We start from the raw sequence: 12309 nt of genomic DNA, 5'->3' as shown, positions 1-12309 counted from the left end.
TTTTAATATTCTGTGTTGGTGAAGTTGCAGGGATGTGGGTGTCATTATACACAGCAGGTGGAACTGTAAATTAGTTAAACTTTCCAGAAGGCAATTTGGCAACCATTGAAAAAACCACTAAAAATTGCATATCCTTTGATTCATATTTCTAAAAGTTTACCTCAAGGAATCAATCAGAGATGTATGCAAAGGATTCTATACTCCAAATATAAGCCACAGTGTATTTTATGATAGAAAAGTCTCTAGCATTGTAAGTTTTTGTGGTGGTGTCAGGGAGCTATCAGGGGAATTTTTTTTTTTGAGTTATCCTTTATTCCCAAATTTCTTCCACACCAATTTCCAGTGCTTGGGAAAGTCCTGCTATCCACACACTGGGGTGTGGCCAATAGGATGGGAGCAGAGGTGGTGCACTGAGCAAGAGATTGTGTCCGCCCTTGTCTCCTTCAGCCTCTTCTTGCTGCTGCAGTGTGGACATGTTTGTCATTAATTTGGGATCATGGAGACAAGGACAATATCTCTGGAGTCACTCAGCCATAGGATGCTGTTCCCTAAGCCTCTGAAGCCATCATATAAACCTGGGATAATCCCAAACAGGGGCTAGAACCACACAGACTCACTGGCCGGAGACTGCGCTAGGAGGTCTCCTTCAGAGCTGCCAGAGTCGCATTGTTCAGCTCTCTCAGAGGTCCTTTGGCCCTGAATTCATCTCCACATGCAGCCAGAGTGCTTCCTAAAGACACCATTAGGCCACATGTCTCCCGAGCATGCCGGGTGGCCTCCGGCTGCTTTAGACAACCCAGCACCACCTCTGTCCTCACCTGGCCCAGGGGAGCCAGCCAGCGCTCCTCTTTCTCTAGTGATTCTGGGATTTGCATCTGATTTCTTACAAATATCCCTCAATGAACATCAGAGTAACAAAGTCAAAGTAAGGTACTGAGGGTACCCACCACCACTCTTCCATGACAAGCCGGCTCTTCACTCTCAAGCCATGGGCAGCTGCCCGGCCAGCACGGCTGGAGTCTCACCAGACCAAAGTGTGGGAACCCAGTTAATCAATGCGGTTCAAGAACCAGCCGCACCCGCAGGCTGCCCCGCACTCTGATGGCCTCTTCCGGAAAGAGCCCCACCTCATTGCTGGGAGCTGTTCAGTAACAAAGGAGGCCTGCTGCAGAATCAGTTCACCTGTTGGCACAACCTGTGCTCCTCTGGTTTCCCACAACAGAACCTAAGCCATGTGCCATGCTCAGGGACAGCAGCCTCAGCCCTGCTCACAACCAGGCATGGCCACCCGACACTCCACGCCTTTGCCCTGCAGAGCTGCACATGGACAGACTCCGCATAGGATCTACATGGTATGCCACACAGATATCAAATCAGCAATCATTTTCATACAAAGACAGACCCAATTTTAATACCTGGAGTTAAGAATGCACATTTCTAGAGTTGGCGGATGCGGTCAACTTCACAGCCTCTTCTCCCCCTAGCCTGGTTCTCGCTCACTGACATTCCCCACCAAACCTGGGTCACAGCGTGGCACCTTCCCCGTCCCGGAGTTTGGTACCAACAGCCTGAGGCAGGCACTCTTACCATGGCCAGTGGGATAACTCCAATCAAGTCCTTCTGGCTCACGTAGATCTTGGACACTCCTAGGTCCGAAGTGATCTCTCCTGGGTACTCCACCTGCCACGTGACCAGCTGTGTGGTGGGCGGGTCACTGGGCTCCTCGACTTCCACGTCGATCTGCATGATTTCATAGGAGGTGCCGTCCACACTGGAGAGGAGGAGAGAGTAACTGTGAAGGTCTAAGCAGGGCACCGGCTGCTGGTGTTCAGCCATGGGAACTCCCGCATTAGTCACCCACACAGGGCATTAGGAAGGACACACCATTGACGGTGGGCTTTGCAATGTTTGCTGGGCTCACACAGCATCACTCGAGGGCCCCAGCTCCCCGATTCTGTGAGCTGTGCATCATCCCCAGGGCAGGTGAGGGGGGTCATCACGGCAAACAGCAATTCCACTTCCTAAGTGCTTTCTGACCCGTCTCCATAGGGGAGGACTCCCTCTCCTGCTCAGTTCTATCTTGCAAAGGATGGCCAGTTAGAGGTGGGTGGACAACTCTGTGGGCATCTGAGGGTGCTGTGGCTTTGTTTTCTAGCTGGTGAGAGAACTGCAGAGGAACAGAGGCAAGGCATGGGAAGAGCTCAGACCAAGGGGTCCATGCTGATGGGCATGGCAATGTGACCAGATGCTACCTGGACACAGGAGTTATTGTGACAAACGTTAGCTTTTAGGCCGCTTGGATTCCTATAGGCATGCATCTAGAAAGGAATAAAAGATTACTAGGATTAGATCAGCAACTCTTAATGTTAGCTTAATTAGTTGGCTACCTCTTGTACCTTTTTATAGTCTGCTTCTTATATAATGTCTGCTATTCTATGTGTCAGGTTAAAAAAACAAGTAGTATCATGCCAGCCCCTCCCAGAAGAGGAAATGAAGACTGTGGGGGAGAGTCCACAGAGAGAGGTGTGAAGCCTCGGGGGCCAAAACATGCTCCATCCATCAGATCCAACCTGAAGACTCAAGTTCACTGTTTGCAAAAGGGTCACTCAGGAGTCTCAACGGCACCCTCCCTGCAGGTGACAGAGCCATTGAAACCTCTTATCTCTCCACCCAACTGCATGGATGCTCAGGGATACGGGGGTCTTCTCTAGCAGCCTTCCTCCTTGGCATAAGGGCAGGGGTGGAGTGCTGTGTATGGGGGGCTCAGTAATGAAGGGAGAAAGAGGGAGGGAGAGAGAGAAAGATGAGCAGGAGGAAGAGGAGGGTGGAGAAATGGCATCAGAAGACCTAAGACTCCACTGCAGGGATGCTCCAGCGGCATCTCCCACAGGGACAGGAGGAGCTGTCCTGGATGGGAGCAATGGCAGGGACGATGGCTCCTGCTGGGGAGTCCTGCAGGCTCTCAGTCCTCGGCTCCCAGGGGAAGGAGGTTTGATCTGGGAAGCAGAAGCTGGGATGGGCCTGGAGACCATGCACCCCTGGCCAGGAGCCCTTCCCTCCCCCTTCCTTTTTATTTCTTTCATGGATAAATGTGCACATAGGAAAACTCATTTTCCTTTTCTTCTTTAAAATGAATGTCATTATGCCTGTTCACAGTGGCTAACGTGCTCTGGATAATGTGGTTTTAGGAAAGTGGTTTTGGTGAAGTGAATCACCCTCCCTCCCCTCATATGGGCTCACGGTCGCTGGTGTAGTCAGGGGATCCCTCATGGGCTCATCCCACAGGAGACACGTGCACAGCTCACCTCAGCACTGTGGCTTCGCTGGGCATCAGACCCTAGATGGCTCATCCCACACGATGCTGCTCTAACTCCTCTGCTCCCGACACAGCTGGCCCTGGCGCTCCCTGTCCCATTCTCTGTCTACTTCTTTTGGTTGCTCTTGTTTCTTTAAGATTCCACGTGGACATGAGCGCGTGCACGGTTTTCTTTCTCTGTCAGGCTTGTTTCACTAGCATGATGTCCGCCAGAATCATCCACATGAGGCCAAGGGCTGGTACCTTTGTACTAGCTGAATGATATTCCATGCCATGCACGTGCACACACTCACACACCCCTTGCTTTTCATAAGCCATTCATGGTTGTCTTTTTGGAGCCCTAAGTGGACTTCACTATTCACAAATAGAAGAAAGGTGGGAACCAGGTCCTGGAGAACACTCCTGTGTCTTTATATTTATAAGAGTTGTGGTATGGCTTTCCCGTGGATGAAATGGGATCATCTCTTTTAGGGCTGTGCTGGGCCCACCTTGCCATGTTGTTCACAGGAAAGTTGCATTTGTGGGGCCCAATGAGCAAAAGTTATGCTGAGGGCTGGGGCCCTTCCAGCAGCCTCCTGGCCTGTGACCCTGCAACCTGACCTGTGTGACCCCCAAGGCCTGACCTGACACCTGCAGCGGTGCTCATTCCTGTTCCTTTCCGGGTACCCTTATCTCAAACCCCATGGAACAGACTTGCCCTGTGGGCACACAGGGCTTCTCTTGGCCCCACACCCTCTCCTTATCTCTGCAGCTTACTGTGTCATACCTACCCATTCACCTCTCCATGTGTTGAAGCTTTGTCCAAAGACCCACCTACGACTCCACTGCCACCTGTGAGCCTGCCAGCGCTGTTCACTTCACCCAATGCTCCTCCTCCTGGAGTCTGATGTGGAGGGTCCCTGCCATGAGATCCCCTTCTCCCTTAGATCTCTCTGCTGGCCCAGATACACCAGCAGCCAGGTCTCCTTTGAGCTGAGTGTCCTCTCTCTGATGTGGTGAGGAAGCGCTCTAACCTGGAAATTAACCTGGGACAGCACAAACTTCAAAAAGCCTGTGCACCTGAACTTCAGGCAGAACTTTGCAAGTGTGTGTCTTCTCGTGAAGGCCCGGCAGGCTGGGCGGACTTCCTGGAGGGTCTGCTGCACTGGGGCTGTGAAGTGAGCGCCTGACAGTTTCCTTTACACGTTCTGCACGTGCTGATCCGGCTTGGAATAACTCATCGTATGTATCTGGCATATCAGTGGAAGTTTGAATACCCTGTTGTAAACGTACGGCACTGGAGAGCTTCCAGAAGCCTTGCATATTCGGCAGTAATTATCACTTTGTCATGCTGAACTCTGAGGGGAAGGACCGAGATCCTACAGTCTGTGTGTGTATGAGTGTGTGTGTGTGTGTGTCCTGAGAGGCGTGGTCATGCTCATCTTTGAATCCATGCTCACCATGGAGTCCAGTTACTGGTTTTCATCAGAAAGCCACCTACAGATGAATACGGTAGGCAGAGTGGAAGTTTAGAATGAGCCTGCTCAGCACCATCACTGTCCACCTGGCCCCTGCATTAGGACTGCCTGGACGGACCAGCCACCAGCCCTGCAGAGATCTGGTTGTTCCTGGGTCCAGCCAGGTGTCACTTTCCTCCTTGTGCCCTCCCTTTGCCCTCTCTTTCTCTGCCTTTCTGACTTTCTTATTTGGAGTTTCTAAAACACAACTGGAATTGTGAACCACCGAGCAGAGGCTTATGATGGTCTGTGTGGGTAGCCATGCCCTGTGATGTATTGGATCTAGAAGGAGTGCATAAAGTTCATGCACTATCAGGACATGATGGTTCAAACTGCTAAGGCACAGCAAACAAGGGAGAAGAATGTTTCTGCATTGAAGTCGTCCTTGAGTGTAAGTCAGGAGGAAGGTGGCACCAGATGAGGGACACGGGGTAAACCAGGACAGCTCAGACATCACTTCTCCAGGACAGAACTCCCCAGTTCCCTCCATTCCTCTCCCATAGGTGAGTCCAATAACCTGCAACATGGTGGCAAGTGGTGCCCCCCCCCCCCCCCCGTGATCCCAGCCACCCAGGAGGCTGAGGCAAGAAGACTGAAAGGTTGAGGCCAGCAGGCCACTTAGTGAGACTCTGTCTTAGAATCAAACAAAAAGGGATGGGGCTGTAGCTCAGTGGTAGAATGCCCCGGGATTCAATCCCAGTGCAGCAAGACAAAACAGAACAACAACAATGATAAAAAGCCCTGCAACGCAGCGGGGTCTGGGTATCATCCTAGAAGGCAGCATCACCAAGGACTTTGGTGGGTTCGCATGGAGGACAGCATGCATTCACCTGGGAACAGCCCCGGGGTGGTCAGATGTGTGCACTCAAAAGCAGCTGTATGTGGAGCCCACTGTAGTTCAGCTTCTCACACTGGTGTGGTCACTACAAGTGACCGAGTGTTAAGGCCAAGTCTACCCCCATCCCCTGACTTGCTGCAATATTTCACTACATGGAGGACAACCAGAAAGAAGTGGCATGCGGTAGCCTCATACCCACCCTAGATTCCTTGTCCCAAGTGTGGACGCGGAGGAATCTGCTACCAGCCTAGTTCTCTTGCACAGGACGATGAAGAATATCCCTTAACATGGATAGTTCTTCTCATGTCCCAACAACTGTCACTGATGTGGGCCCCTCTGGACATTGGATTAAAATCTAATCCAAGCCTTTTCACTAGAAAGGTCTTCATTTAAGAGACAAATTTGAACGTGCTGAAGAGAAGGACACAGCCCTTTTGCAGACAGGACCCTGGGTCTGTACAGGTGCAGATAGGTACCATGACCTCCAGGGCCCCAGCTCACAGGTCAAGGACATAGACAGACTGCAGGCTTCCCAGGGCACCTCCACAGGTTGCAAGGCCAGAAGAGGATACATCTCCTCAAATCAAATTTTAATATACTCATGCCTCTATTTTGGGAATGGTGCAACAATCAGCTTTACTGGGTATTCTCTCATGTGCACGTGGTTTTAAGAGCTCTCTGTGTCTTATCTCATGATCTTCAGAGTATTCCAATGCACAGGATGATATTATGATTCTCCATTTATAGATGAGACACCTAAACTCCAAGAAGACCAGTGTTGGTGCAGGTCTCCAGCTAGGAGTGAGGAACCGGCGCAATCACAGCACAACACCCCCTCCTGGTCCCTGTCCCATCCTCCCATCCTCTCTCCAGTGAGCACAAAGACCAGAGAGCAACTTCCATCTCCCCTAGGAACACAGGTCCATGCCTTCTACGGGGCTTGCTCGAAACCCGGAAACCGAATCTGAATGCATCAAAACAACTCGGCACAAGCAAAGCAGGAACGTTTTTGATACAAGACACTTTGAAATTAACTTTGCCTTTAGTGTCCTCTGCCAGCTCGTTAAGTCCTGTGATGTTTCTGTAAATCAAAGTGGAAATGTGGAGAATAGTGCCTTAGATAGGAAAGCTTTACCATTCATTTGGAGAGATCAAATAACCATGTCAACATCAACCTGTGTGTGGGGAACTGTTTGCGGCGGAGCATTCCACATGCCAGTCAGCGCATCTCAAAGCTACCTGTGTTTTCTTTCAGGTTAGAACCCAGTGTAGGATGGTAGGTCCTTGAAAAGCATGTGGAAGATCAGACTTCACTCTGCTGCCGCCCACGTGGGCGACAGGCTCCCTGTGCCTGTGAGCGCTGCGGGTAGCGTGCAGAGTGGGTGAGGAAAGCAGAGAGTGCAATTGCATTTCCCACCCAGGTTTCTCCAGATGGAACTCTCAAGCAGAAATTGGTAAAGTCTCTGGGAACAAAACTACAGCCAGAGAGTTAATCTAGGTGGGAATTTCCCTTGGAAAATAGTCTGAGATGTGCCCCGAATAATCCAGGACACTTTCTAAAGGACATCGGAGTGAGAGACCTACATCGTGTGCACTGAATATTCCCGTGGACAGTGTTGGGTGGAACCAACTCTCCTGTCCCTTCCGTCACTCCCACACACACCAACCCTGGACTCTGAGCTCTGCCTTAGACACATGCAGCTGTCCTCCTGTGGCTCCTTCTGAGATTTCTGAGCTGCCTTGTCCACCAGTGCACACGAAGAAGCCCTGGAGAGTTTGTGTTCCCGAGGGTCCCTTGAAGCAGAGTCCGCTGGTGCAGGTGTCTGAGAGCCTAGGGTGGAGGTCAAGGGCACTGCCTGCAGTTCCCAGGCCCTGTGGGATCACCTGAAGCCAGGCTTTGCTGAGACAGTATTACTGGTCCCTTCCCTCTGGACCTGACTGTGGTCTTCAGGGAGCGGGCCCTTCATACTTCTTTGCCCATACCCAAGTCTTTGTCCCTGCCTGTGCTTGTAAGGGAACTGTACAATAAGGATGGTGCCCTGGACAGGTCAAAAATGCTGTGTGAGAGATCCTGGGCACAGGAGGCACAGAGGGTGAAGACGTGAAGAGGCAGTATTTCAGGTTCCAGGCCATGCCGGCTCTGCCTTAGAAGGACCCCATGTCTGTCCCTATGGTATTCATTGCAATGGAAATTTGGAAATTTGCATCAGACTCTGGCTACCTGACGTCTCCCACAGGAAGAAAGGCTGTCCTCCCCCACCCGCCTTCACATCTCATTTTCAAGATTAAAATGAGGATATTACTCAAACAAATTGTTTCTTCTTGGACATTATCACACTATTAAAGTTTTCCATTACTGACATATTTTTTTCTAACTTTTTCATTAGCATCTTCAGTATAAAACCTTTTATTACGAAGTAAAATATGCATGATTCCTTTAATGTATGTACTTTATAATGAGATTTTTGTCACCATAAATTTGTCTTTTCATGTATTCTCTGGTGACCAGAGTCATTCTGGGAAAGGAAAATGGGGAAGTTGGAGCGACACTGTTCTGCATTTCTCCCTTTCCCACCTGAGCTTCATTGATGTCGGTTCCAGTGTTGGCTCCAGTCAATCGATCAATGCATCGATCAATCAAGCGGCAATCGACATGGTGTTCTGGAACTCTTGCTACTGTGGGCATCTGCTCTGGGCCATGAAGGTTTAGTGTTCAGGCTGGCTAGGGAGGATCATAGTCCCCGGTGGCCTGGGTGGCCCTGCTGTGTCCCTCCAGGTTCACGTGCAGCAGCAGCTCTTAGCCAGCCAGACAAGGGCCAGGCAGGAGCATTTTCACCACGGAAAGTGGGAGCTGCCTTAATCAGCCCTGAACCTCAGAGAGTCCCCTACAGACGCCACCTTTCTGGAGTTCACGGGCAGCAGGGAGGATGGGGTGCGTGAGCAAGGACACTCACAAGAGGCATCCGGCAACCATGAGCAGAGAGGTCTCTGGTAGACCACAGCCTGCTCCAGAGGACCAAGTGTCATCAGGGAGGTCGAGCACAGTTTCCCCAGGGAAGCCAGCATCCCAGGAGAGCAGGTGGGAAGCAGAGTGCTTGGCAAGCTGGGGACCTGCTGGGGGCTGCCAGGTGCTGCATGGAGGGGAGACCAGGGGCACCTGCAAACAACGAAGCCCCCCACCTGTGGAGTACGCAGACTACCTGGCCCTGAGGCGTGAGGCATGGCTGAGCGGTGGGCAGGGGAAGCACGCACGGGGCTTCAAAGCAGTGACCTGCAGCCACCAGAACTGAGCCTGCCTTGGGGACGCACCATTTCTAAGCTGAAATGGGTTTTGTATTTTTAACTTTTTATTTCAAAAAAAGATATAATGCAGCATAGAAAGTCCACAGTAGACAAAGCCTGACATATGACTGTGTCACCTTACAGGGAAAGTTGGCCGACTCCTGGTCTCTATCATAAGAGAAATGGGAAATTACTAAACCCTTGCACATAATAAAATGGTGCTTATTTTGGTGCGTAAATATTTCACTGGAAGACATTACGAGGCAGGCAAATAGTTTTTCCCCCCTGATAATGAGCAGGCTTGGATTTAAGAGTTGACCTGAGACTATTCTGGGTAAGAAGAAGAGGAAAAGGCCCAAGTTTGCCTTTTGGAATTGGATTGGAACGGAAACTGCCATCCGGGTGAAGCCGGCTCACGCGTAGAGGATATAAAATGTACAAATGGTCTTAATTGAAATAGCAACCACAGGCCAAGCCAACGGCATTCTTCAGATGAGTGACGGGACCTCCACAGATCCCTGCATGGCACGGAACGCCAGATGCAGCAGGCTAACTCTTCCTCACGTGGGACCAGCCCCCGCACCACAGAGCATCTGTCACGAGCCCCACTTCTACTGCAGCTGAGCCATGTCCCTCGTCTTCCAAGAGGCGCTGCATGGCATCAAGGCTGGGATCTCTGGGTTTCCTGGCTGTCCCTGGACCTTCTCTGGACAGAGCAAGTCCTTGTTAGAAGTGGCCCTGTCCTTTCTGTCTTCCAACTGCTCTCTCTACTTGTCTTGCACTGAAATCTTCTATGCAACTTCCGTCCAGTGGGTTCCCCAAGGACAAAAGAGGGCAGGAGTCTTCCTGAGGTCAGCTGTGCTCCTTTTTATATCTCCTTCTTAAAAATGGGTGCCAATTATCTATAAAGAATGGGGGTTTCGTGGAGGCATATTTGTATATACAGGAAAAGGTAATTTGATCAATTTTGAGTGTGTTCGTAATGGGGAGGAGGGGCAGGCAAGGACTATCTGCCGTTTTCACAGTGGACAGGAGCCACATGACCTCAGCACCTTCCATCTGACAAGGGTGTGGTGAATGGGTTTGCACTGGGGATGGTGACCAGGGACTCTCCTGGTCAGACCACAGAGGGCCGAGGCTCAGGAGAGGCTGCCATTGCAAAGCCCATTCCAACAAGGGGTGGGACGAGGTTTCCCCTGGACATGGTCACTGTCTTCTTAGCCCAGCAACCCTGTCCTCCCCTGGCTGCCCCTGCTGTGTAGTCCTGCCTCTTTCCTTCCATGGCCTGTTGGCGAAAATAGCTCATGGAGCCTGTGCTTCCTGGACAGCCCACAGGCAGGGTCTGATTGGCAGGTCCTGGACTATAAGGGGCGGCCTGCTGTCAATCCATGAGCGGGAGAGCCTCGTCCATGGACTCAGGTACAGCTCCCTGTGCTCAGAGCATCCTGGGTCCACAGGTCACCCCACCTGCAGGAGCAGGCTGAGGCTCTCCACACTGCTTTTCGAGTCCTCCGAATGGCTTTGGGCCAAGGATTGCCATATGAAAACATCGCTGGGATTGAGTGTGAAGAGTGGACCAGAGACAAGCCAGAGAGGACGACTGGGGAGGACAGTGAAGGGTGCAGGCTGCAGGGAGACAGAGTGAGCTGGACAGGCTAGGGCCTAGCAGGACTGGTGCTTGGGTGTGTCTGCACAAGATTCTGTTCTGCTTGGTGATGCTGCCGTCCCCCTGCCCACTGAGCACCTCCACGGGCTACTGCCCACTGCAGACCTGCAACAGGAGAGACCCCCTACAGATGTGCTCCCTGTGCCTGGTGACCACAAAGCTGCTGGGCACACGCAGGCCAGCTGCTTTTATGAAGAAAGGGTAAACAGCTGCACTGGAGGCCAGGAGGAGCTTGAGCAGATCCAGATGTTCCTTGTGTCAGGTCATGTGCCACCATGAAGTTTTACCTTGCTGGCTGGGCGCCACTGGGCACCAGCACCCTGCCTGTCCATCGTAAATGTCCCTGGGCATTGTTGTTTGTCTGTGTACCACACCACTCCCACACATGGTGCCAAACAGACCTGCTGCCAGGGACACCTGCAGTCTTTTAAAGATCCCATACTTAACAGCGTGAGTGAGTGGGACCCTGGAGAACCTGCTGTTCCTTGACCCACACCTACAAGGGTGGACAAGTGAGGGTAGGGCAGATGGATAGGCTTGTTTGTGATGGAGAATCAGCCCAGGTGGTGAGGAGTTAGGCTCTTAGGAACCCACGATGTGGCGGCAGCATGAGGTAAGCCTTTGGTGGGGGGCTCATGAGGACACAGGCCACTCTCAAAACTGACCAAGTGAAAGTGCACTTGGCTTACTTCTGAGAGACTTCTTCTCCCACCCACCCATGTTGGTTGAGTCTCTGAGAATATGCCACCAATCTGATCATCACTTTGAAGTATTTTAGATGAAATAAACTCATCTTCTTGGCTGTAAGCTTCATTTTTTAAAAGGTAAGTTTCCAATCCAACCTTGCTTATTCCCATATTTATTATGACTGTGTCCACCTCAAGTGACCTAAATCTTTACAGGGCACCTGCTGTCCTCAGCTGGGGGACTCCCCAGAGACTGGAGGGGAGGGACGGGGGATCAGAAGCCACACCCGGAAGGCAAGATCCTGATTGAGAGCAAGTGTCCTCGAGATCCTCAGAGCCGCCCCCGCCCACCACCATCTGAAAGCGTTCCCACAGGAGCTGGAATTTCTGCTACTGACACAGACAGAAAATGAGGCTGGGCCTTTCATTTCCACCTCGTGACATTTTCTTAAACATATTCACTTGGAGAGAGAAAGAGACTTTATTTTCATACCTTTTTTTGGGGGGGGGGGCAGTTTTTTTCCTAAAAAAAAAAAAAATCAATAATTCATATGCTGCAGACACATGAGCGTCCCTGCCAGGCTGTGGGCTGCTGGGATGGCTTCTTGTCCTGGTGCACAGGTACAGGACACCTTGAACTCTGCTCAGCGTCCAGGGTGGGAAATCCAAGATCTGAGCAGGCGGATCTGGAAGGGAAGGCCAGCAGACCTGCTCCTCAGGCGGTTCCCACGTGTCCTAACCTCATCCCCAGGCCCAGAGGGCTCTGTCTTTGCAGTGCCAGCACTCCATGGCTCCTCCAGCTGCGCCCTGGGTCCCACAAGTGGGACGCGGGGTTTCCATAGATGTGGCTCTTGAGAGTTTTCAATTAAAGCTGTTGCCTTGGCTGTGTCTGGTGATGGTGTTTCTGAGACCCCATCCAACTTCATTTATTGATGTTTTTAAGCAGGGTTCTCTCTGCACGTCATCTAAGCAGGTGCCATCAGCCAGGTCAGAGAGCCAGGGGTGTGAAGGCCACAGTCTCACCA

General features: G+C 51.5%; 1 protein-coding gene across 4 annotated transcripts in view; it reads right to left on the bottom strand.

The window, feature by feature from the left end:
* Positions 1–12309, bottom strand: part of Tmem132d (transmembrane protein 132D) — a 496798-nt gene that overhangs the window by 155007 nt on the left and 329482 nt on the right. For all 4 annotated transcript variants that reach the window (XM_015505636.2, XM_048785906.1, XM_048785908.1 and 1 more), the window contains one exon: positions 1588–1771. In XM_015505636.2, the coding sequence (XP_015361122.1) occupies positions 1588–1771 (184 nt within the window). The remainder of the gene's footprint in view (positions 1–1587; positions 1772–12309) is intronic.

Source organism: Marmota marmota, unplaced genomic scaffold (assembly GCF_001458135.2).
Source record: "Marmota marmota marmota unplaced genomic scaffold, marMar, whole genome shotgun sequence".
In the NCBI taxonomy this organism is placed as follows: Eukaryota; Metazoa; Chordata; class Mammalia; order Rodentia; family Sciuridae; genus Marmota; species Marmota marmota.
Note: the sequence above shows the minus strand (reverse complement) of the source record. Positions and strands in the feature narration are given on the sequence as shown.